Source organism: Amphibalanus amphitrite, unplaced genomic scaffold, assembly GCF_019059575.1.
Source record: "Amphibalanus amphitrite isolate SeventyFive unplaced genomic scaffold, NRLGWU_Aamphi_draft 001454F_arrow, whole genome shotgun sequence".
Taxonomy (NCBI): Eukaryota; Metazoa; Arthropoda; class Thecostraca; order Balanomorpha; family Balanidae; genus Amphibalanus; species Amphibalanus amphitrite.
In genome coordinates, this window is record NW_024882947.1 from 70,432 (window position 1) to 96,739 (window position 26,308).

Here is a 26,308-nt window from a genome sequence, read left to right on the forward strand (position 1 = left end):
TCTGGCGGCCGAAGCATTGCACGTCAATGCGCGGGATGTGCTGTGTAATGTGCATGTCGGCGGGCCGTGGCGAGCCGTGGCGCGGTGGCCAGCCCCATTGTCAGCGGCCACCAGCAGCCAACGATCGCCCGCCGGCCCATTTAAGGCCGCACCGGCCGACCCTTTATGCATCGCCGATCGATTCACACCGGCGGCCGCCCGTCGACCGGCGGTCAATTCGTCACAAATGTGGCGCGCGGCTGACACATGTGGCGCGCCGCCGCCCGCGTCACACGTCACCCCGTGCTGCAGTCGATAGCCGCCAGTTGACCGGTTCTGCCCCTCGCAAAGAATGCCATTCGAACGCGATGTATATTTGTACACTCAATACGGGTTCGACTGGTGGCCAGCGCCGAGTCAGGCCGCCGTGCGCCACATTTGTAGCGCTGCGGCCATCGTGCCGCGGGCCAGCCGAGGACAAAGCAGGCCGCGCGCACTGACCGTGATAAATCCAGCGAGGGGTGGCGACGACAGTAAAATATTCCCATTCAAACAATCAATACAACATGTGTCCGCCGGTGCCGAGTTCACACCTGCTGGAGCCCGCACACACACACACCGACACACATACACACCTATACAAACGTCTTACAGTGTCGCCTATTCCAGACACGCACACAGCTCCCACGTAACAATAGTGTCTTCATCTGACTGTCAGCACCAAAAACATGCCGTAAATATGACTGGTTTGCGGAACCACACACAATACAGTGAGTATTTCGCATAAGAACCTGACCCCTTCCCTAAAAGAAGAGTGAACAGTCACCCCAACATATCAACGAAATTGTCCCTGGCATATCACTCTCAAAAGAAATTAAATAGTAATAATAGATTCCTCTTCAGCTAGTTGGGTATCAAGCCCCAGTATGAGGGTATCTGGCGGCCTGGCATTTCAGTGCAGCCAGACGGGTCTGCCCGCGTTCTGTCGATAATGACGAGCTCGCTGATTAGCTTAGTTTCCTGAGACCGTGCTATCATAGCCGTCCGGTATGGGGCGCGGCGCAGCGGCAATCGGATGCTGGAGCGCCGCGACAATATGTGGCGCAGCTGCGGCATTCACGCCGCAGGCTCAGCCATCATCACCGCACATTGTCGTCGACATGACGTTACAATGACGTCAGAGCCTAGCTTGAGAGCGGATATAACTTCATACAGCAAATCAATCCTACCGTCATGCACTTTGAATCGCCTTCGTAAGCTCGATTTTTCACCTTTCAGCGGTCACAACAGCGATTTGGAGGTAACACATCCGCAGCGATTAAAAATTGAAACTGTTCCTCGAAAGGATAGTCAGGTTGAAACAATACCGGTTATATCGAAGCTGCCATTCGCTCACAATAGCAGAGGATAATGTTGACTGTGGGTGCACAGGCAATCTCTCTCCTACTTCACTGGAACCTGCGAGGTTTAGTCCAAGTAGTCGCTTGGTTCGCCACATCAATAGCCTTCGGCAGGTAGTGAAAATAATGGCTTTCATGCTGGTAGGAACATGAGTTGACTCAGGACTGCTGAGGAGGTGGCATGGTGACAAGGAAAAAGCAAAACTTTGCGCTCTATATCTAACAAACATCTTCAAACGTGGAGTACCAGAGTTGTAAAAAGTGCCGGCTTAGGTTAAATCGCATCACCACCGCAGAAAAGCGATGCTCCGCGAACCTTTCAAATACCGTGCATCACATGAGGGGTACGAACAGCTGATAGGAATCTGGCTTGGTGCTGTGAACCCAGCATTATCCACATGTCGGAACAACAGGAGGGTAGGAGCGGGGTCGAAGGTAGGAACTACACTCGGAAGCGGCGCAGGGCGGAACAGTGAGACGCGAGATTTCGGACGGCTCGATTAATAAGGTCGCCACACTGCGGCGCGGCTGGACGCTTTGGAGGTCGCCGCTGAGGAGGTAGCGGAGGCGGGGGCGGGGGCGGGGGCGGGAGACGCTGACTGGGACGATGTAGAGCCGCCCGCTGGGGAGGTGTGTGCAGCTGGGGCGGGGGCGGGGGCGGGGGCGGCGTGGTGCGCCGGCGGCACCCTGCCCGGCGACTCGGGCGCTGTCCGCTCCTCCGCCGCCGCCAGGCTGGCTGAGGCTCTGGGCGGCGGCGGCGGCAGCGGCCGGCCGGCGGCCTCCAGGGCCAGTTCGGCCGCCTTGTGGCGCACGGCGGGCGGCACGGCGGGCCGGTACAGCTGCTGGTACAGCTGCAGTACCGGCGGGTACAGGCCGACGGCCGCGCTGACCGCCGGCTCTCCCAGCAGCAGCGGTCGCTGAGGGGGCGCCGCTGGGGGAGGGGCAGGCGCCCGCGGCAGCAGCGAGTTGCGCCGGATGTCGAACTCCGGCTTCAGCTCAGTGGTGTCGGCGGCCCGAGGAGAAGAGTCGCTGGTCATCACTGGAACAGAAGAGTAGAGAGCCACGTCAGCTGCTGATAGCTGCACGAGTTCCAGAAATGCGGCGGCGACTGTACGTGTCCTTTATGGCACACTGCATGACGTGCACTCTGAGCACTCGTGTCATACTGCAGGTGAATTGGTGTGTCATAGTGTCCCACCCACGCTACACCCCCAACCACTCCCTAGTCATCACTCCAAAGTACCCGTGCCAGCCCACTCCACCAACCCACCTACTTCCCTCATTACCAAGCCAGCAGTTGGGCGCTCACTACTGCACCATGTCCCCGCATCGCATATTTCCGCACCGACCACCGCCGGAAGACGCCTGCCCAAACAGCCGCATTCGGGGAACAAAGAGCGCCTGCCGGGGCCGCTGTGGGCGCTTTACGACCCCGCGTGCGTGACACTACGCTGTGCCGTACAGAACGCGTTAGCACGGGCGCAGCAGTGCCCCGCGGCCGCTGCGGTCACTGTTAGGCGGGCGCAGCGGGCGTTTTGGAGCACCCCCAGGCCCCAGGCGTTTAGTGGCGCGCTCTGAGACATTTCGGAGCGGCCTGTCTTAGGTGGTAACGACATGACCCGTGCAAGGTGGGGCGCAAGTCAAACATGAACCCAGTCTGGAGTTCTGCTGAATTCATACATGATGGCGGAAGCGGCCCATAGGGTAAATATGGATAAAAATAGAGCACTTCCTGGTATGTTGTATCTACTGAGCACACGGTCAAGTAGGTATGGGATCTAGACAGGAGGGAGACTGAAGAGTTTTCGTGGTGCTCAATAAAAAATAATAATCCCAACCTTTGGCATAGGGGAAGCCGGGGGAAGCCCGGGCGCGGGGGAAGCCCGGCCACCCCGTTTCCGGCTAAATTATTCACAATAAAATGCTCAACTGTTTGTCCTTTCAGCGTGGCAGCTAAGGTAACGCCAGCAAACAAGTTAAGGCTAACAAAAATTGCATATTGTTAAAGTTATAGCGCAAAAATGATATTTTAAGGGTTTTTAGCTAAAAAGTGAGATATGTTGCACTGTTAATGTTATACCATACAGTACTTATATTTATACGAATGTTATGTAAGGACCGTTTAAGTGTTTGTAGTGAGGGGTGACGAGGCAGGCTGGCTTAAGTATGACATTTTTTTCGAATATCGCTGTCCTAAAATAAAAATTAGCACATTGGGGTAACCCCGGGCGAGTGGCCAAGCTTACCCCCAACCGAGAGCAATGCCACTAAACCACTGTTTTCCATGAGATAATAGGTACTGAGCAGGTTTGGTTTACACCTAGATCAAAGATAAATTTCGAAAATAAACATGTTATCATAGACAAAGCCAGTCATGTCACTTAAGGTCAACTAGGGTCAAACTACATTTTTGCAGATAACGCGACAGACAATGAAGCTAGAGCTTCAAAAATGGTGTCGTTGTGTTCTTCTTCATCAGCCGAGTCGAATGATATGCAATATGATGCATTAAGGTAAAAAGAAAAATAAATTTTAGGAACTTTGAAATACACATTTTTTGTCAATTTTGCATCACGATTTTCATCGACCTGTACTGTATATGTGGTAGACGCTAGCTAAAATACCAGTAGTGACATAAACTCTAAGATGTCCAGAGCTAATCAGTACCTTAATATTTCACTTTCCGTTAATATTTGGAAGACACATAATGGTTTCATCAACTCGTTGTAAAGCGCTGGGGAGGTGGCCGGCGTTACCCCTATGCCGGGCTTACCCCAGAAAAATCAGCACTTTTTTAAAACTCGATTTTCTCAACCTTATACTTATTCCACGAAACCGAATTTTTGGGAAAACACAGCCAATGAACTTAGCTGGCTAACAGGATATCAACATTTTATACAGCACGTATGGTATGTAATAAAAATGAAAAAGAGCTTACTATGCCGGGCTTCCCCCGGCTTCCCCTACCTTTGTGCATATTGGCCGTTTTCACGACGGAACTTTCGCAGAGGAACTTATTTGATACCTAAAAAGTACCTACCCTTAGAGGCCTTAACATCCCTCAAACTGAAATATTTTATGTTCAAAATAATTTTAGAAGTTTAAATCCGGACATTTTTTGCCCTCAAATCACTTATTTATTTACAAACACAGCAATTTTTGGTTCTAGTAGCCTACCTTTCGACTATGAGGTATTAAATCAGCGTGGCAACTTGCTCCCTCTTTGCTCCCTCGGGTATCTAATTCCGGAATTCTTAAAAACAAGGAAAGTATATATCGAGTTCTCTTTTATACCTATTCAGTTATGTTTTAATGGTGATTAAAATATGACAAATTTTTTAATCACATTTCATATAAGAAAACACGCAAAACAATGAAACAAAAATAACTACGGCAGATAATTACCTTCAGGTATCTAATTCCGACCAATCAGCACCTCAGTAGGATATGACGTCATACAAGAATGGTGGTGATGGCCGTTTGCAGTCCCGGCCGGTAGGTCACGTGACCGCCGGGCGCCTCGGGTCACGCGGCGGTCGGGAGTCGGACGCGGGGCGTGGTCGCGGGCGGACGCGCGGGGCATCATGCTTTGCTTTGCTTGCTTTGTCAACTTCATATAACTTACTATCGCATTCGTGTGAAAGCCAAACACTGCTCAGTGCCCTTAGAAATTGAGTTTTGGAAAGCTCAAGTTCCTATAGCTCCTCAGGTCGGCAACAGTTGAAGCCTCATCTGAACCCATGTCAGTCGGGGAAACTGTGGTCAAATCTTCCATTTTTAGAAAGCCTTCCATTTTTGGAAGGATTTTCTATATATGGGTACGCACCTTCCAAAAATGGGTACGCTGACGACGTCATCGTACCCAAATATAGAAAATGTTGCGCATATGTTGGAACTTACCGATTTCCGCCGAACATGAGGCAAATGCGACTATCGCCCCTGGTCGCTTTCTATTCGCCATAGTGAAGTGTCCATAATCTAGCGTGGATGCCTAAATCCTAGCGTGGATGTATTTTAGGTAATTTTTCAAAGTAATGAGTCGTGAAAAATTGACAAAAATTTACCGACAAACGATGGTTTTATAAGACTTTATCAAACATTTTGTAAGCAAAAAGCATCAAAAACGAAAAGTAAATATCCTTAAAAGTACTTTAGTGACGGGCCATGCTTGTTCGATACCGCCGACTTTATTTACAGTGCGGAATTGTCTGGACAGAGTGCGGCGGTTTCGGGAGTGTAGTGGCGAGTAAAACTTGTATTTGTTGCCGTTTTCTGCATTTATTAGCATATTGTGTGGTTGATTTCAATTTTTTAAGGCTTTTGCCAAACATTTGGGTGGAGGTCTCGTCATTTTTCAATGTTTTTTCCGGAATATGGGACGAATTAAATAGGCGTTGCTGCGCCGTTTTTCGTGTTACTTTCTATCGAAGGAGCATGAATCTTCAATTTATATGAGGAATAGTAAGTTTAATTTAAACCATTTTTTGTCAGGGCTATAGCTGTGTTCCTCCTGGTTGGTTATTGACCAGCTGTTTTCTCTTCTGAATTTCTATGTGTCCTCTAGAAGTAGAAAAAGAGAGCAGTGCGCCAGGACACCATGCTATTATATCACTATGTACATTGACATAGCATGCCTGTATTACCAACACTAGCACTGCTGCTTCTCCTTATATCAATGATCATTAATGGCAAAATCAACTATTAATGTTACACATTTAAAAAGGCCGTAACTTAAATCAAAGAATGTGAATCACAGTTGGGAACACTGAGATTAGACCTTCCAATTTTGGAAGCCTTCCATTTTTGGAAAATGCATACCCATTTATGGAAGGTCCTTCCAAAAATGGAAGGCTTCCAAAAATAGAAGATTTGACCACAGTTTCCCCCACTGATGTGAAAAAAAAAACGAGGGTAAGGAACCTTGTGTTGCTTTTTCTTTTACCGTCATAATTATCTCAAACCATCACAATTTTGAGTTGCCATATTGTCTGCTTCACTACATTCGTGTAAAACTTGGGTGAAGGCTGGTGGCTCAAAGAAAGGTGAAGATATTTCTTTAAGTGCCTAATCCGTGAAATTGAAATATCCCGGCTTTACAAATCTACACTTTTCATTTTCTCCACGATACATTTTTTAAAATTGTTTAAATTTTATCTACATTTGTTAAAATCGGGGCTTTGGTTTTGTGTAAACTAGATCATAAAGTTTACTATAGTTTTGTGTAACCTGATGGCTGAAGAAAATAGTAATTTTGCTAAAATGATGTGCGGAAATTTGTTGCTTTCCAAATCAAATTACTCATACCTATATTTCATTCAAAATTAGGAGGCATTATTACTGTTTTTTCTTATAACATGAACTGAGTTTGGGTACGGTGCTCCGGAAACGTTGTGGAACTTTAAGCTAGCTAGAGCAGTTTCCATAAAAATTGTTAAGATAGTTGACATGGCTTGTTGACAAGTCTTTTGCTGTTTCTAAAAAAGTGAAAAAATATTTTCCTGTATTAAGCACACAAGGCATGTTATTCTCATAAGCTATCGAATGTGTGTGTGTGTTTTTTTAAGCTGTTTCTTTAAGCTTTTAAGCTGTAGCTTCAGTTACTTCACTTTAGAACATATTGCCCAGAATGCGTCACTGATCATGAGCTGGTATATCATATCATATGTAGCAAATACATAAATGAGAATAGTGTGTCATGAATTTTTGCGCATGCTTCTGGATCATCTGTAATTACATCAAAGGCTCAGCTCAAGAGCGTCCTGCCGACCAGCTTATGCCCAACCCTTTCTGTCCGCAGAACGTCGCCTGCGACTCCCGCACGCCGTTTGCCCCGGCCGTCCGTACTGGTCTTCGCGCTGCGAGCCGCGCTGGAGTTCGCGGCGGCGTCGTGGAGCTCCCATCGGGACGGCGTGTGATGCCCGCGTCGAGCTTATAAGCCGTGAGCTTCGATTGGCGGCTCACGCGGTCACCAGCTGTATGTACAGCCTCGGCCCCGACGACCCCGCTAATGGCCGAGACCGGCATACCCCCGGCATGGGTCCGCTGTCCGGCGCAGCGCTGGCCGCCCGCATGCTATGCTACTTTTGGCTGTATCGCTGCCCAGCGGGAGCGCGCTCCACGCTGCGGAAGAGGTACACGTTGCGACCCGACTGAGGACTGCAACCGGATGGTGACACGTCGGCCTCTGCGCCCTGGCCGGGGCAGGCGTGACCGACGTCACAGTGGAGGAACGCCCAAACAAGACCAGCCCACCGTCGGAGCAGCATGGAAATATCATGTTCTGCCTGGACGTCGGACCCGGCGGCCGCAGTGCACCTGCACACGTGCGGAGAGGGGCGCTGGAGGCTACTCTGGAGCTTCTGCCATTCCGCGGCGCGACTGCTGGCAAAACGGCGGCGATTGAGGCGGTTGGGAACAGCTGCAGCAATGGTGATGGCGGTGATGGCGACATGGCGGTTTGGGACTTCATCTCAGCGCGGCCGCCGCCCAGCCGCCGCTGCGCCCGGCTGCTCAGCCACCTACCGGATGGCGGGGTGGTCCTTACGGCCCTCACGCCCGTTCGGTCTGCGGCCACGTTGTGGGGTGGCGGTCGCGGGGTTAGCGGCGTTGGACTTCGTCCTTTATCCAGACTGCACCGTACCATCTGAACGGATGGATCTGCCAAGAAAGATGACATCCAAGGCGGCTATGAGGCGATCACAAAGCTTCACCAAGAGCTTCTCCTTCATGGGGCCGGCCGGCCGTTAAGTCGCAACACCGGCTGCCGAGTGCCAACAGCTGCGTGCGCTGGCGCCGACGCGTTGTGGGCCGCGCTGCTGACGCCCAAGCTGCGATATCAACCATCTATGAATAAGTGGCAGCGGTGGCGGCTTGTCAGTTGTTAACCGGTGCCTTAACAGACGTTGCGAATAGCCCGCGTTGGAATCGCATGGTTGGGAACACAACGCAAGTAAAAATGGGCTTCCTTGATGAACCTACTTTTTAAGCATTGTAGCCTTTGTAATTTTGGATGTTTTGCTGTAGATATTATTTTCTACATATATACTATATAGGCACTCACGTGCTTTAAATCGCACAATGCAATTGAACCATGTTAAAGACAATGATAAATGAACTGAGAGCTGACATGCCCCATGCTTTGTGTGTGTATGTGTGTGTGTGTGTGTTTTTTTTTTTTTGGCGAGTCGATAAAAGTGGTTTTGGACACTGGATGAGTTTTTAGGGGTGTGGTGAGGGGGGATGTAATTCCACAGACCTTCTGTCAGATTCACTAATGCAGTAGGTCTGTGCGGTGTTTAGTAATCGGAGCATTCTTTGAAAGTCGTGAATAGGGCCACCGAGTACCTAAAGCCGTGATATTCCCCCACAAAAACTTATTTTAAATAACCGGGGATAGGTACATGAGCAGAGTAAATGCTATTACGAACGCCTATCACAATGCTGAGCGAATAGGAAAATCCATAGATGGAGAATTGTGCCGCGTTACGGGTGCTCGGGCGCAGCCAATCCACCGTTACCCCAGCGGTGACCTTGACCTGCATCGTCTGTCAAAGCCAAACCGGCGTGGAATTGGGAGCGTTCGAGCACTCATGGTCCAGCGCAATTCTCCACCTAAATCCATTCCTGATACACATTTGCTTGCTCATAGTCATGTAACCCCGGTAAATTCACCCAACTTTCATATTGGTCGCTCCATAGACAGATGGCCACAGAGATCAACTTAAAAGGCCATTGTTGCATTCATTTAGTGGAGATCATTAAAGAGCCGTGACAGGCCACAAGTCGCGTGACATCATACGTGTAACGACCAATGACGTCGGCCTGCAAAACCCAATGGAAGCGGCTAGCAGCGTGCAATAAAACAGGGCGTTGCTTTCTAAATGTCTGTCGTGCGCCATAAATGAATATATTCTTTGTAGCCTGGCAACTCAGTATCTTTTTTTAACTATTGTACTAGTATTTAATAATTTCATAATTTTATAATTGTGCTTACGCTTTATGTTGATATTAGTGATAAATCCTTAGATAAAGTAAATCGATGTGATATTTAATAGAAAAATAGCAAACTAACGCACCATTCATTCGAAAGCTGGGGAACCTACTAAAAAGAACTACTAAAATTCCTGAGGAACCAAAGGATCAAATGGGGATTAAATAGATGCCTGCTATTCCGTCGTGAAAACGGCCTTTATGAATTAATGAGCTCCTTCGCATTTGCACTGAAAAGCTGTCTCTGTCATCAGGCCTTTCGTGGAACAAATAATAATGAAACAAAGCGGCAACAATAAAACGCGCCCACAACCTGGCCACAGCGCCCCGCCCGTATTATTGTAGTACTGCACCTAAACCGCTCCGTGGGCCGGGGCCAGTTAACGACTGTGGAATGCAGCGCTACTCGCGGACACGTCGGCACTAATCGCCGCCACTATGTCCGCGCCGGCCGCCCTAAAACACCGGCCTGGCCGGAAATTAGAGCTGTGTCCAGGATCGATGGCGATCGCGGCGGCCGTCATTAGCAGCGGCCGATCGGCGGCGGTCGGCGACACCGCAGCGATGACGCCGCCGCCGCCCCCGCCGCCGCCCCCGCCCCCGCCCGGCGGGACCCGTGACCTTCGCCCCACCTGCGGACGCTGTCCGGCTGTCCGCTGTCGCCGCCGTCATCGTGGTGTGGTGATGGCGGCAGCCAGCTATTGACCACATATCGTGTGATGTCGCCGTTTGGTCACAACGGCGTCCAAACCCGCGCTGCCAGTGGCCGTCCAGTGGCCCTTTCAGCCTGTCCAGCCCTACCAGACCCTGCTCAGCCCCAACGGGCATACAGATCCGTTCCCGTTCCCCTTTCAGCCTTACCATCGCCGTCTAACCCCTGTCCGGTCACCCCCACTAAAAGGTCCGTTACCCGATGACATTAGCGTTTAATCAGCCCACAAGGAGCCGATCGTGCCGTGGGGCTGTTGGTTGCCCACGGAATGCGCCCCGTCAGGGGCTAGGTCTGTTGATTCCGCGGCACCGGCGGCAGTTGTGGTGCATGTGAGCGCGCCGTGCGGCAGTTAGTGGCGCACCTGAGCGCCGCATTGGAAACGGACGGCGAGCGATGGCGACAGCGGCCGCCGACAATGAAGACGTTGGCGGGCCGTGGGCGGAGTTATTGATGGGCCGCCCGTGGACTGAGGGCACAGAGGTGACCCGTGTCCGTGAACAGCGGTGGACGGCGTGGTGGTGGACGGTGGACACTGGACAGCGGTGGTTTCTGGTGGAGAGGGGAAAAGACGTCCCACTTGGCGTAGAAGTGTGCTTTCATAATGATAGAAAGGAGGGCTGATCGGGTTTATTGAAAATATTTGCGTAAGTGTTTCATATTCCGGTAGGTATTAGTAGAGCGCCCACAGCAAGAGTGCTTATGTTTCTGTCGCTAGATGGCACTAGTGGTAGACGCCTGAAGGTAGGCTGTGCCGGCTAGCTTGCAGCCGTCTGTAGGACGGTTCGCTCAATAGAACATCACCATCGTGAACTCACCTGAGTTTGAGTGAGCGGTGGGAGGCTCGCTGGCTGAGCTGGTCGTGATTTGTGAGTTCAGCTCGTTGGGTGAGAAGCCCAGAGCCGCGGCGGCTGCCGGGTGGCCGAAGCCTGGCAGGCAGGGGTAGGCGCCGGGCGCGTAGGGCCAGCCCTCCGGTACGCCGCCGCCAAACGGGAACCCGGCTCCCAGGTCTGTCGAGAGAGGAACAGAGACAATTGTGGTCAAACTTCTCAAAATTATGAACGATCACCATTTTGAATAGGCAGACAAATCAATACGCTCGTCAAATATTATCATGTACCTAGTACCCAGGGGGCTAAAGGCTATTAGCTGACGGGAGCTGAGGATAAAGCAAATTCGCTGATGACCTGATGTGACACCTGAACCTGGACAGGTCAGACAGCCTTATCCACTCGCAAGGTCCACACGCCCGGACGTTAGCGCGTCACGCCACGCTGACCGGCGGCGGCGGCGGCGTGCGTCAGCAGCGCGCGGCCGCGCCCGTCATCACGCCATCCATCACCCAGCGGCTGGCGGGCGTCATCGGCAGGGCGACGCGCCGCCTTCCCGCCGAGCGGTAATGGCTCGCGTGCTGGCCGCACCTTTGGCCACGTTAATTCGGCCGTCCGGCCCGTCTCCCCGCCAGGCCGGGCACAATACGGGCCGACCGCCGCCCCAGCGGGCGGGCAGCGCTTTTTTTCTCCGGCCGCAGCCGAAACTCTGAATGGACGGCCGGCGTGAGTCAGAGAAATGTAAACCATTTGATCCATTAGCGTTTCCTGCGCGCCGTGGCCGCCAAGGTCGCCGCGTGGCTGCCAGATGCTGCCATATGGGCCGGGCGCTGGGAGCGGCGGCGCTCTGACCCATATCCGCCGGCTGAGATTAGAGGGTGGCCGCTGTCGGAGGGTCGGTGTGACCCATTTGGGACGGCGGGGACGGTCATTTGCGGCCGCCCGGCGAGGACTGGTCTGCCTGACATTTCCGTGACGCACTTCTGACACGCAAACCGTCTCCGAGTCCCCTCAGACTCGGTCACAGATGAGTCCCGCTGGAGCGGTGAGTGGTCGAATGTCGCCCAGAGGTTTTGTTGAGCTATGGCTAGTCGCGCGAGTGGTGTATGGTGGCAAAGACTGCGAGCTAGCTACAAGAGGGTAAGCAAGTGTGCCATTCTTTAAATAAAAAGTGGTTCATCTTAGCAGTTCTCCTGAAAGTTGATGCGGTAGTTGATGCGCCATACACATCATTTATGAATTTGTGAGCATAGCTGTGCATACACTGCTCCTAAATGATTTAGTCAACACAGGCAGCATCCATCCTTGAAGCCGGATGGTCTTTCAGAATCAACGGCACCCGATGACACCGGTGACGTCATCAACAATCAGCTGACGGCACCGAGTAACGAGGCATTGAAAACAAACAGCGCCGCCGAATTACCGAGGCTCCCGACTGCCGTTGCAAATTGTCACGAGCCATCGGAGGGGTAAATAAACACCGTCTGCAGTGCTCACAGCCGGCGGGCGCGTATCAAACGGGCCGCTCGGGGTCGAAAGGTGTCCCGTCTCCACCCCGCGCCCCAATAATGGCTCGCCCACCCACACCCCGGCCGCCGCCGGCGACCGGAAACGGTTACTGCCGCGCTGGTGAGAGGCAGACTCTGGAAGCTGAGATGGCTGGGAGATGGGGGAGGGGGTCTGTATCAAACAAAATAAGCTTTGAACCGAACCAGGTAGGTGCTCTGTGAAAGCTCTGCAGCATTTATCTATTAAAAGATCTTAGCATTTTTCCGTGGTCTGTGTCTCTGTTTATCGGCGGTTTCCCGGTTCGGAGCGGTCGGATCTGTCTCTCGGCAGTCAGACCCGAAATGGTCTATAGTGTCAGCAGTCAGCAGTCAGATCTGCCAGGGTCTCTTTCTCGGCGGTCGGGCCATCCGGAGCGGTCGGGGTCTGTGTCTGGGCGGTCGGATCCACCCTGGTCTGTTTCCCGTCGGTCGGCGGTCGGCGGTCGGCTCCATCCGGAGCCGTCGGGGTCGGTTTCCGGTGACCTGCCGGCCGTCAGTCCATGGCTCCGCCGCCGCCGCCGCCGCCGCCGCCGCCGCCGTATTGACTGGGGCCATTACTGTCAGCCGCTGGCCGCCGGCCACACACGATTTATACGGCGGCAGGCGTGAGTGGTGGACGGCCGCGGCCGGCGACGACTGCCGCCCCCGCCCCCGCCCCCGCCCGACAACGGGGGCGGCGCTGAGCTACACTCTTAAAAATCACCAACCAGTGCCACGGAAAGTGACAAAAGATAAACACTTCGACAATGTCTTGCATTCGGTGCTTTGAATGCATTTGACGTATCGTGCATTTGCGTCTTGCTCAGGGTGTCAAATGTCACTTGTCACAACATTGGAAATGCATCTTTCCGGACACAAGAAAAGGTTTAACGAGGAACATCATAACACAATTTTGAATTGCTTTACATGTCGCATTCCCTTGCAACTTTTGCAGCAACTCAATTTTCTTTCAGCATTCCGTCCATCAGCGAGCACTTGAACCATCCATTCTCCCGCCCTCTTTCCTCGCTCCTCCCCGCTCTACCTACATCTGGCAACATCAGTCGACGCGCTGTCTCCGCGATCGGCGGCCGAGCTGGCATCGGCGCCAATAGCGCGCCGGGCTCGTTATTTACGGAGCAGCTCCGTCAGGCACAGGCATCGCTCACCCTGGACGACCAAATTGCGCCCGCCGCTCTCATGCAAACAATAATGGCTGCTGCGAGGTGTCGCGAACGGCGGCCGCCGCGCCGGTGCGGCCAATGGTGGCCGGTTGATCGCCGGCTGATCACCCCCCCCCCCCCTCTCTCGCCTCCTGTCGATGAGTCTGTGCCCCTGGCGGCAGTAGGAGTGTGATGTGATAGGATAGAACATCAGGCAGGGTAGTGCTTAGTGAAACGTAATGAAAATTTCTGGAGAATGGCATTGCTTTTTCGATAGGTAACCACTGGCCACGAGCCAGAAATGTGAATTTCAAAAATAATGATATCGTTATTACGTTGGTTGCTTTTTTCATCAGGTCCTTTAGGTAAAATATGTGTAGACCACTGGAATTCTTGCAGCTTGAGACCACTCCTGATCAAACACCATACGTACCTACGAGTAACCGGCATCCAACGTTTGCCCAATGTCAGGGATTAACCCTCGCCGGCCGAGGGGGGGCGGGTGCCGCCCCCCCCCCATAGGGTTTTTTCGCGATAGCTCCGAACACGCTGGCGATAGAGAGCTGAAACTTGGCATACCTGACCTTTGATCCAAGCCGCATCTTTTGACACCAACCGCATTTTTGGGTCAGGTCAGGTCACTGACCTATGACGTCATAAGTGAACCTCTGCACGGTCTTCAGATGTCGCAACTTCGCAACGCCCTCACTGCCAGAGGAGATGTCACAGGGAAATGAAACTTGCAGGATCTAGTATCCATTATAAGTCTCACAACTTGTATATCTCGGATTTTTCCTAAAGGTCATATGAGGTCAGGTCATTTTCGTGACCTCACCATTATAAGTCAATGGGGAAAAATTCAAACTGCTATTCTGGCGCCGGGAACGATCTCCAACTATCTCAAGCACACAGAATCGTGATTTGATGCACTCCTTGCAAGGTTAGATGCGTCACTTTTGCAATGTTGACCTTGCGTGACGTCATTTATGACGTCATCAAGGTCATATTAGTTTTTCGTCAATAACTCTTGATCAAATTGAGCTAGCGAGTCGGGAAAGCCACCAATGGACTCAGGAAGACCTGCCAAATCGAATGATATGCGACATGACCCCTTTCGACCAACTTCGTGACCTTAGGGTGCTGACCTGACCTTGACCTGAGGTCAACACCCCAAGTTGACCTGACCCGAACAAAAAGTATATCATTCGACGCGCCGGAGCGAGGCGAACACGATGCTGCCAAAATCGCGGCTCTGCGGCCATTTTTTGCGAAGTTATTCACCAAAAACTGAACCGTACCTTGGGGCACTTGACCTGACCTCAGAGGTCACCGGTTGACCTAGGACCTTAAAATCGGGTACCAATCTCTGCGTCTCGTAACGGCGCACACGCTCGTTTTTTCCGCGACGCGCTAGCTCCACCAGGGGCGAAACGGCGAGGGGGGGTCGTACCCGCCCCCCCCCCCCCCCTCGGCCGGCGCGTATGTAGAAAACCAATAGGTCCGGCGAGGGTTAAAGCAGGCACGGATACTGTCAAGAATGCATAAAAAAAGATCGCCGCAGCGAATCATTCGACAATGGACAACCATTGAATAAGCATAATATAAGCATAAGAATAAGCATTGTCAGTCGCTTCACTTCGGTGATGCGCACCAGAACAAGCTCTCGTCCACTCCAACATGACTCGACCAACGTCCCCTGAAACAGACTACGACCTGCCCCCTCCCCCCTCCCCTCACCGTCGTTTAGCCATCAAGTGGCCGTCGCTGGGGCCAGATGTGGCCACAGATGACACTCGCCACGATTGACACCAGCCGCTCCAACACAGGACGATCGCGACGCAGCCGAGACGAGCGCGGCGCGCCGCGGCTCTAATGAGGGCATCAGCGCCGTAATTGACGCACTAACTGCGCCGGATCGGACGCATAATGACGGCGGGACACATGTGCCGCCGGCCCGACACGGTCCGCGGCGAATGAGCGCGGAGAGACGGCTGTGGACCGTTCGACAAAAGTGTCTGATCGGGGACTGAGGGCGGTGTGTCTGATGAAAAGTGTCCGATTGGATGCGGGGTGAACAAGTTTGGAGCTGACGAGTTAGACAATGATATGGGCAGAGGCAATTCTATAATGACCTAGCTTTTCCTAGGTCATTGGCTGACCTTCCCAGGCAAGTCAATGACCCAAACGTCGGGATAATTAAAAAATAGCGAGATATGAGATCGATACTCGGGAGGGATGGACCGGCGCAGTGGACAGCAAGCATATATGGATGGACGGCAACAGTCGACACCTTGGGCGTCTTCAGTTCAATTTCGTTGGCCTAGCCGGCGTTGTCAATAATGCCAGAAAGGTGTGATTAAAAATTTACCAGCGCACTCGCTGAACTCAGGGTAGCTACGGTCACCGACGGACCAATTACAACTGATGGCGAAAAACTCTAGTATGCAAACGTGTCAGCCACGCAGCGGTCATTTTCTTCTAAATTAGGTCGCCGGAAAATTAGTGGATCAGAAAGCCTCTCGGGTTGAGAATTTCCACATTTGGAGGACTTAGGGGCGCGCCGACGGGCCCGAAGCACCGCGCGGCGCCGTCGATAAAAGTGGCCCCGGAACATGATGGCGGTAGCGGCGAGTTAACAGCCGACTAACGGCCCCGGGCGCGCTTCATTAAGAAGTCATGGTGACCGTCGGTGCACGGACCGCTCATGATACCAAGTCGCGCGCAAATATTACCGCGCCATAACCCCGGGCCACGCCAACTTTGGCGGTCAATTAGCGCGCGAGTGGTGCCGGACTGAAGACCGGCTGTGAGGTGGGCAGTGTGAGTCAGTGGACTGTGCACAGTGACTCAGCGCTATACTCTGACACGGTTGCACCTCGGTTTGAGGGCAGTTGGCCGGGCACCGCGCGCGTCACGCCCCCGCCCCCTTGTTACATGCCTTTTGTTCACCGGTCGGCCGACGGCCATTCATCTCAATTTTATGTTAATATCCAATTTTCACAATGCCAGTACTTGAAAATGAACGCAATAACGACTATTCATCACACCATTCTGGGCACCCATTTACCATTTTGTTGTTAGCGGTCGGCATGAAATATTTAATTCACACCCTCACACAACAATATCCACATTTTGTGATGATATAGTGACCCACGAGCCACCAAAGACAGACATCTGTGAGTTGTAGGAGACCCAAGAGTAATTCGCAAAGAGGTGGCTATTATCCAGCCCCCTCCCCATGTATATGCGCTCACAAGAGCTTTATGTTTCCCTGGTTACTCACTTTGGCAGTGGGGCTGTGGCAGCTTCAGAAGACCGGCAGCTATCTGTTCTCTCCGTAGTTGTTCCAGTCCCGCCAGGTGCGGGGCGAAGAACGGACGGTGTCCGAACGGAAACGGAAACGGAAACTGCCCTGGAAACGCACACAACACACGTAAGAGGATACGGTGATTGGTCGATCAGCGGGCCTTTCTATTATTCGCAAACATTTATTGAAATAAAGCAAACACTAAAACGGCTAAATAAAGCTCTGTACCAGATCGATTAGACATGATTTTTTTATTAGGCCAGCATTGGATCTCTGGGTGGGCTTCTTGCGACCACGGTAACATTTAAAGTTAATCCCACATTATCATCTTGCTTTTTTAGTTAAGCTCCTGTTTACTATCATTTGACTTCAAAGAACTACTTTGTACAAGAAGTACGTTCCACAAAGCGCCTACTCAAGAAGCATATGTTTCTTGCGACACCGCGCCCTGCCCCAACATTACGCCACGCCGGTCCCGTAGGTAGCCTAGTTAGTCCTGTCAGCAGTGTGCGTGTAAGGTGACCGCACAGAGCACTCTCGTTTCGCTGCACACGTCGCCGTTTCGTGTGGCGTGCCCCTAACGAACAGTAACACCTAATTGTCCCCAGCCAGTCGACGGAAACGTGGCAATTACAAACCCGACGCGAAATTACGGCAATATTTCCAGACCGTAAACTCACATTTGTGTCCATTGACAGGTTTATTTGAGAGGTGCAATATAAATTTAATTAGCTTGGTTTCGGGGCAAGACTGACGTAAAGCACCGAAGGGCAGGAGACCGCGTTTTAACTGATGACTGCAGCCGGTAAATGAGCAGTTTGGTACACTTGCAGTCGAGTCTAATGTTCCGACTTGATGACCCAAACCGCATGCAAGACCACTGGTCAAAGGGTCGTCTCCGGGGCCGATTCAGTTACTCAGTACGGAAAGCCGGTCGTGAAATATGGCCACTAATGGAGGACAAACATATTCCAAATGGTAAAAAGCAAGGCAATGATGTTCCGAAAACCATTGAGCACTTCAGGCATTCCGATTCGAAGCATACAAAATGAGCCAAGCTAACAGCTCAGTTAATCAACCGTTTGGTGTTAATTGTTTGGTGATGTTTAGATTCTCAGCAACAAAAGGATTGAAACATACACCATGAATCTCAGTATCAGATATCACATGTATGAAGATATTGCTCTGCTGATAACTACGAAAATTTTATAATATCTATTAACTACACCTTTTTGCACTCAAAATAGGCATCTTTTCATTCAATTTCGGCGAATTGCATTCAATTTTAGCGATCTCTCTATTCGAAGCAAATGAGAGATCGCTAAAATTGAATGCAATTCGCCGAAATTGAATGAAAAGATGCCTATTTTGAGTGCAAAAAGGTGTAATAAAGCTGAATATCCGCATAAAGCTATATAGGTTTGCGCGGCCGCCGGTGTCTGGGTCCATGTGCGTGACCATGTCGTGTCCATGTCCATGTCCGTGTCTGTCTGTCTGTCTGTCTGTCTGTCTGTCTGTCTCAGTCTGTCTGTCTGTCTGTCTGTCTGTCTGTCTGTCTGTCTGTCTGTCTGTCTGTCTGTCTGTGTGCCTGCCTGTCTGTCTGTGTCCGTGTCTGTGTCTGTGTCTGTGTGTCTGTCTGTCTGGCTCTGTCTCAGCCGGCGCCAGCCGGTACTGACTTGTCTTACTGCGTGGCTCCCGCGGTCCGTCGACGGTAACTTTGATGGCCTTGTTGTAGGTGGTGATCTGACACGGCCGTGATGACACGATGATTGTCACCGACAAACTCTTCCCTGTGGGCAGACGGACAAACAGACGGGTGGGGTTAGAACTCGGCCACACTGGGTTAGAACACATCTGTTCTTCCACACAAAACACAGTGAGAAGATACACCAACGATCAGCAACTGGCTTTGGTAGGGATTTCGTCGTTCCAAACCCCCTCCTGTCAGTATTTCGATTTATGTCTGTGACACAGATAATGCTCCACACTGCAAGTAAACACCACTAATGTGACGCCCAGGCTGACCCCGTGTCCAATCCGTGACTTTAGTCCATGTCTCTGCGGTCACACCTCTATGATGGAGTGTTTCTGACAGGTCCGCGGTCCGACCGACAATTTGAGCCGCTCTTTGCCGGCAGAGAGTGTGATTTATCGTTATTCGTGGATGAATAACTCCTCGGCACATCGATTGCATGCCGGCTATAATTACGGTTGGCGTATGGTAATTGTGGTGGCGGTGGCGATTACAGATTAAAATAATTTCGCCGCTCGCATGTCCGACTGTCATCAGACGATGGCCGGCCCGTGTTGGACGGCTGCTGCAGGAATCCGGCACCGCCGCCCGGCGACTGGTCATCTGTGGGTCTGGCCCGGGGAGGGGACGGCCACAGCGGCACGTGCCGCGTGGTATTTGACCGCACGGACCCCTGCGGGGAGCAGCCGTGGCGTGGATTTTATAGCGTGGTGGTGCAGTTTTTTAAGTGATAGATGACTGATTCCGACAATGCCTTTGGGCATTTTACAATAATTTCCCAGGAAAGTGAAGCACAAAGCAAATGAGAACCCATTATCCATTGAACCTGTAAACATAAAGGCCACAGCATAGAGGTGAAATGATTTCAGTCAATCGGAGACCTAATGGCAAATGACTGTTGAGATTTCCGGCTGCCCTTCATGATGTCTTTTTTCCTTTTCGCGCAGACAGCGGCGGACAGACTGTCCTGTCTGGGTCCGTTTCACGCAGACAGGGTCGGACAGATTGTCCTGTCTGCTTCCCTTTTCGCGCAGACAGCGGCGGACAGCGGCGAACAGCGGTTCTCATGTCTGCGGCTCTTCTCACGCAGGCAGCGGCGGACAGACCGTCCTGTCTGAGTCCGTTTCACGCAGACAGGGTCGGACAGACTGTCCTGTCCGCTTCCCTTTTCGCGCGACAGCGGCGGACAGCGGGCACTCATGTCTGCTGTCCGTTTCACGCAGACAGCGGCGGGCAGCGGCTCTCATGTCTGCGGGTCGTTGGGTGCAGACAGGCCCACCGGCTGATCGATACGTGGCTGGTTTATGGAGCCATGCACCGCCGGCGTCACACCGGCCAACCGACACTGTCGACATCGACACTGGGGGACGAGAGGGACTAGAAAGGACGAGAGGGGACGACAGAGGACCAGAGAAGACGAAAGGGACACTGGACCGACCACCGCCGCCGTCACCGACCGACCGAAACCGCCGCGACTGACATCGAGGACGAGAGGGACGAGATAGGACAGTCACAAACACTGGAGACGAGAGGGACAAACCACCACCACCGTCAACGACCGACTACCACCGCCGCCACCGACACCGAAAGGTACAAGACGCGGACACTGGACAGTCACCAGTCACCACCCCCTCCCCCCCCCCCCAAGGCACGAGAGAGGACAAGCGGACAAGAAAGGACGAAAGAGGAGGAGAAAGGACGAGAGAGGACAACATGAGACGACAGGGGACGAGAGGGACGAGACGGATAGAGAGGAAACAAGAGGAAACGAGAGATTACGAAAGGATAGCCACTGCCACCTACACCGGGGGGACGAAAGGAACAAGCACGAGAAAGTACGAGGGAATGAGAGGAGCCTAGAGGTGACAGATCACCATCGCAGATGTCAAGAAAAGACGAGATGAATTAGAGAGAAGAGAGGGATAGAAGGGACGGACCAACGCCACAGAGGACGAGGAAGGAGAGAGACGGGACAATGTGGGACAAGGGGTGGAGAGGGGACAAGCCAGCAACAATAATAATACACTAGGGGACGGGAAGTGACGAGCGGGAACGAGAGGAGACGAGGAGAGGGGATAGGCCACTCGAGACCATGGGGGATGAAGAGGGGATGAAGGGGACGAAAGGAGGCGCTAAAAGACAAGCCACCAGCACTCAGGGACGAGCGATAAGGGGGATAAGAAGGGTCAACGAGAGGGGCTAACTGCAGCCACGGACCAGTGACAGCGACAGGGGGGGGGGGGGTGAGAGGCACCAGATCATTCGACCTTTCATCAGCCGTGGTTTTTATGTGAGCCGAGAAAAACAAGTCCTGTAAGTACCCATAAATTTCCTAGACTTCACATATCATTTGCATTTTATTGACATTCGTTATCGTCATGCACTGAATAGTGAATAAATACAGCCCGAGTCCAAGCGGTCTAGTTACAATGCTGTGAGGGTATAGGTACGTACCTACATACATAGTTAGTCTCAATGCATTGAATTCATGTAAATGATTGGAACTGGCAAATGACATAAGATGAGCTGGATGCGGGTCTTGTGTGATGCTGATGGAACATTGGACATGCCTTACGTTAAATATTTCATTACCGCTGACATTTCACAAACGAAAATAGGAAATGAAGTTTGTCTTAGAAAACAAGACAGCTAGCTTTTCAGCGCTATGACAAGTACAGAATTAATATGCAATTATATCTCACGCGCCAAGCAAACAGAGACGCGCAAATACAGAACCTTGTGCTAACCAAAGAGGCCCACAAATCTACGCTCGCTGCAGCCGCAGAGGACCAAAATTCTCTCATAAATCACTCTGCATATGCACGCGTAACTGTATAACCCTGGCATTCGGGTGAAGGCCGGCCGTTTGCCATTCTCCGAATAACGGTACGCCACCGTTTCGTCCTCACGCTGTCACGCTGACCTCACAGGTGATCTGTGTGAGCCGCTTGAAACGTGAAACCGAGGTAGTAAATCCATAATACTAAGCTCGAATGTCAACAAGAACAGGTGAAGGCTAAGTATTAGGTACGCAATCCGTCACTACTAGCAGAAGGGTCCTACACTTCCTTCAATAAGATGTGATATTCGGTGTCCTTAGCGATTTCAACAACGATGGCATCATTTTTAGTTGTCTGCTCCTACCCAATTATCCACTGATGTTGACTATGATGTAAATTATCTGCCGTTCTCTTCCTCACTTCACACTTCACAGTGCCAACATCAATGCATAATAGACGACATCACCGACCATCTTCCACCTCCCTTTCGGCACGATTGAGAGGCGTGTGTTACTCCAAGATCATCCATCCATGGGAGGCGAATATCGCCCCTCCCCCGTCAGAGGAAGACAAAGATCACCCCATCTCGCCCGTGCTCGGGCGGTGGGCGGTCGACAGCCGAGCCCGATCATAAACAGACCACCGCGGCGGCCGCGTCATTGGCCGCTGGCCGCCCTCTGAAATGGCCAGAGCTGTCGGAGCCATCTGCGGCCCATCGGCCGGCCGACCCCCAGCGAGTGGGCCGCGGCGCAGTCGGCGGCCGGCCTATTGACACCCCCGGCGGCTGAGCGCTCATAATCGCGACATGAGACGCCCTGCCGGCCCGCAACGCCCGCCGCCGCCCGGTCACCAAACATCACGTGATCGGTCGGTGAAGAACGACCCGCCGTCAAGAGTTGGTCTGGGATATATCATATGTGAAATGAAGCGGCTCGCCTCAGAGAACACTCGTACGATGTGGGCCCGGTTTAGTGGTCGGAGACGGGCCGGGGCCGGCGACCGAGACAAAATGATAGGGAGATAAACTCGCCAGAAACCAGCTGCGCCCTTTGAGGGTGCGGTGGTGACAGCAAACAAAAACGAGACGGCCATACCTACAGCGAACGTGGCAAAAACATGACACTGCCTTATATAACGGATAATCCGCAGAACAAAGCCACTGGTGCCAAACGGTGCTCTACTTTTTGCTTTCCACAAGTACATTATTGGTTTTTTAGGATTCTGTGCTTTTTTACAGGGACTCAGACTTAATTACTTAATCAGACTTAACCCGCGCCCCACTGGGGTCTGTGTATAACACGCCCTACTGGGGGGGGGGGGCTATTCATAGCCCCCCCTCCTAACTCCGAAACTACTGGGCCGATCGTCAAAATTCAAACGGCGTCTGATAGCCCCGGAAAAACTGTCGAGCGAAACCTAATTTCATTGACCTCGAGGTCACCGATGACGTCACAGGTCAGGTCAAAGTAAAAATTATTAGCATTTTGGCTTGTTCACATTTTGGGCTCTGGCCGCCGTCTTACAAGTCAGATCAGGCTCATTTTTGGTTTCCACACTCGTGAACAGATGCTCTAGATACCTTGACGGTACCAAACTTGTACTTTGATTTTCAGGTCAGGGTCAGGTCATCACAGGTCACGGAAATATTATGTCATGCGTCGGTCACGTGACACATGTTTTATGGTCCATTTAGGCCATAGATTTCGAATTTGATGTCGTCTGTGTCATTCGAGGTCATTTTGAGTCGAATTTAGCTTAGGTCAGGTCACTTTCAGGTCAAAAAAGGTCAAATTTTGAAGTTAAAATTTTTCAACAAAAAAGGTGTCTATGGGATGCAGTTTGAGCTCAGGAACACGATGGTGCCATTTATATTGGTGTACGATGTCAAATACGTACTGAAAAATTGATTTGAAAAATTAATAATTGTGAATTTTTTGCAATAATGCGTATAACTTGGCCATTTTTGAAGATATTTAGCTAAAACTTGCTAGAGTTAGTCATAATCATGCGTTCTGTCACATATATTCCGGTTTTTTCGAAAAGTCAAAAGCTTTTTGAAAAAAAAATATAAAAATATAAATTTTGAATATTATTGTATAAAATTTTCGAAAATTTCAAAATTTTGAAAATCCGAGATAGCAGTTTGATAGCGCGGTCAATTCTGAGTCCATTCATGCAAAGAAATTGGATCTAGCTTAAAAACTGAGCTCTTGGGAGCGATTGCCGTGGTTCAATGTTTTGCGTCAAAATCGGACGAACATGACGTCACTCTGACGTCATTTCCGGCCGACCTATGGTAGCTACGAAGTTCAAATTTTGACACAAGATGTCAAATTGATGCAGCCGAAGGTGCTGAAAGTTTGGCGTCGATCCGTCAAGCGGTTTGGAAGTTATTGCAGAAAAACGGGAGGGGGGGCTATAAATAGCCCCCCCCCAGTGGGGCGCGGGTTAACAAACAAAAATGGGGCTGCAGTCTTAAAATGCGGTCATACTTCGTGCAGTGAAATAAGGAAACATATTGACGTAGCCCAATCTTAGGCCAGAGTTTTCTCAATAAATGTTTACCAATACATATATATTTCCCAGAATTGAGAAGTCTTAAAAATGGTTTCAAAGACTTTGAGCTGCTATTAAGTTATTATTTCCACGTAGCACTTTTTAATTTATTTGTTTTGAAATTCAAGCATTAATTATTGAAAGTTTACAGAATATGGATAATTCAAGCCTTAGTGTTTGTGTCCTCAAAATAAATATAGTTACGTGACCTTCTGGAAGATGTCTCTTTCATTAGCAATATTCTTCATTTTGAGCTGAAATTTAGCACTAAAAATGTCAGCTTCATTTTGAATAGCTTGTCAAGACACTGGATGTATTTTGTGCGATGACCCCGTATCGCAATATGATAGGGTAACTGTTATTTTTCTTTAATCGATTTCTTGTCATACGAATATTAATCAACGAAAAGCCAAATCGTTCAACAAATATTTTCCCGAACAAATTAGGCTTGTGTCATTCTGCATTATTCCTCTTCAAATAAATCGCGACTCATCATTCACAAATCAATCCCTGAAGTCTTTGTGACGTTCATCTCAGCACTGTTGAACTTCTCCCCACACATCATACACTTCCAATCTTCGGTCATTAGAAGCCCTGAATCACCCCATCCGACTGTCTTCCCCAAAGCCCCACTCACCTCTGCCACTCCTGCCGACGAAGCGCAGATCGTTGAACTTAGCCACGCGGTTCTTCATGATGGAGGCGTTGTTGCGCAGCTCGGCGCAGCAGTTGTCGTCGTTGCCGGCCGTGACGGTGACGACGGTGCCGTCCTCGACGTGGCCCAGCGCCACCACCTTGAACGCCACCGGCAGCGTCTTGTTGGAGCGCCAGTGCGGCGGCAGCGCGGTGCAGAGCAGGTCCGGCGCCCCGGTGCGCACCAGCTCGCCAGGGTGCTCGGCCACCACCTCGCTGAGGCTGCGCTCCAACAGGAAGTCGCTCATCTTCTCGAGTCGTTCCGGCTGCATGCCGACCCGCGTGGTCCTCTCAGCCGTCAGGTGCATCCCGGGCGGCGGCGGCCGGCGGGCGCTGCGGGACGCGTGCTGGCGGTCCGGCGCTCACCGCAACACTGGCCGCCGCCGCCACCGCCGCCGCCGCCGCCGCCCGCCCGCCGCACGGCCGCATTAGCCGCCGCCGCCGCCGCCCGCAGCCGTCCGCAGCCGCCACCGCCGCCGCCGCCGCCACCGACACCGACGCTGAGCGCTGCGGGGCCGTGAAGGACGCGTGATGACGACCTCAGAGCCGACCTGCCCACCTGACCTGACCTCACCTGACACCACCTCCACAGGTCAGCGCCGTCCAGGGTCGATCAATTTTCAATTAGGGCTCGGGTCGGCTGGGTTTGCGGCGGCGGCCGGCGGCCGGCGCGGGGTGTCCCGAGCCCACAGCCAGACCGCGCCCAGCGACCAATGGCGGCCGGCCGCGGCGGCCGGGGGGCGGGGCCTACCGCCGCGGAGGTGTGGGCAGACGCACTTGAACTTTGCGGTTAAGCAATGAGAGGAGATCGTAAATGATGGAGGGTGGCGAGCGGTATCATTGGCTAACCGCAGAGCGACCGCAGACGGCTGGGGGCGGGGACAAGGCGCCGGCCACGCCGCCGGACCGCCGCTCCGCCGATCAACAAGTGAGCTGGAGAGGTTGATTCGGGCGCGGCCGGTCGATACGGCCAGGAGCGGCGGCCGGCTCCCAGCAGCCCAGACCGGAGCGGCGCACTATGGTTGGAAACGGCCTCACGGATGGCCGTGGGCAATTTCGGAATATATGTATATTTGGGGTGTCATTCTGTTGGAAATTGATGAAATGTTTTGAATTGGGCAGAAAAAATTATTTAGTTGCGCATTTAGTCTCCATTATTGTACGTGGAATCGGGAGTTTCTGATAGTGGCTTTTTTGGTGAGCCGTCAAAGGTTTAAACAACCGCGCTGGTGATAGCATGTGGAGTACCTCCATGACGTTGTAAAACTGGATTATTATATATCAAAATAATCCTTGTTATGTTGGCTATCGAGTGGAGTGACTCTTTTTCCCATGCGTGTTCAAAATCAGGAACGGCATTGCATTCTGTTTGCAGTGTCACCACAGCAATATTTGCAAAATTACGGTTATGTTTCATTGGACATACAAAAAGTTCTCCATCGACCTCCATTGAGCTTTTTGGCAGAATAAATCTCTGTTCAATTCTGTGTAAGGGGAACGTAAAAGCAGACTGCGCACTTGTGCGCAAAATCGTCCGTGAAGCTTCATCTCCCGAGGCGTACCTACCCGTCGCTTCGTTAGCACCAGGTCGGCTCGTCAGTCTTGCAATCGTTTATCCTTATA

The 26,308-nt window shown here is 51.8% G+C and overlaps 1 protein-coding gene across 2 annotated transcripts; it reads right to left on the minus strand.

The window, feature by feature from the left end:
* Positions 1-337: 337 nt before the first annotated feature.
* Positions 338-25,060, minus strand: LOC122373172 (runt-related transcription factor 1-like). 2 transcript variants are annotated; one of them, XM_043351000.1, is made up of 5 exons: positions 24,630-25,060; positions 18,589-18,693; positions 16,880-17,008; positions 10,896-11,087; positions 338-2,418 (listed from the first exon to the last, which is right to left on the minus strand). In XM_043351000.1, the coding sequence occupies exons 1-5, from the start codon at positions 24,991-24,993 to the stop codon at positions 1,880-1,882; spliced, it is 1,329 nt and encodes a 442-aa protein (XP_043206935.1). In that variant the 5' UTR covers positions 24,994-25,060; the 3' UTR covers positions 338-1,879. The 2 variants fall into 2 exon arrangements, with proteins under 2 accessions (XP_043206935.1, XP_043206934.1); XM_043350999.1 differs by having other exon boundaries at positions 18,580-18,693.
* Positions 25,061-26,308: the final 1,248 nt, after the last annotated feature.

Bases quoted from the DNA above. Each gene is read 5' to 3' on its own strand.
- LOC122373172 (XM_043350999.1), bottom strand. From the start codon at position 24,993: ATGCACCTGACGGCTGAGAGGACCACGCGGGTCGGCATGCAGCCGGAA. The intron at 17,009-18,579 runs GTCAGTACCGGC...GTGCGTTTCCAG, and splicing joins GGAGCCACGCAGTAAGACAA to GGCAGTTTCCGTTTCCGTTT. The intron at 2,419-10,895 runs GTGAGTTCACGA...CTTCTGTTCCAG, and splicing joins CACCGCTCACTCAAACTCAG to TGATGACCAGCGACTCTTCT.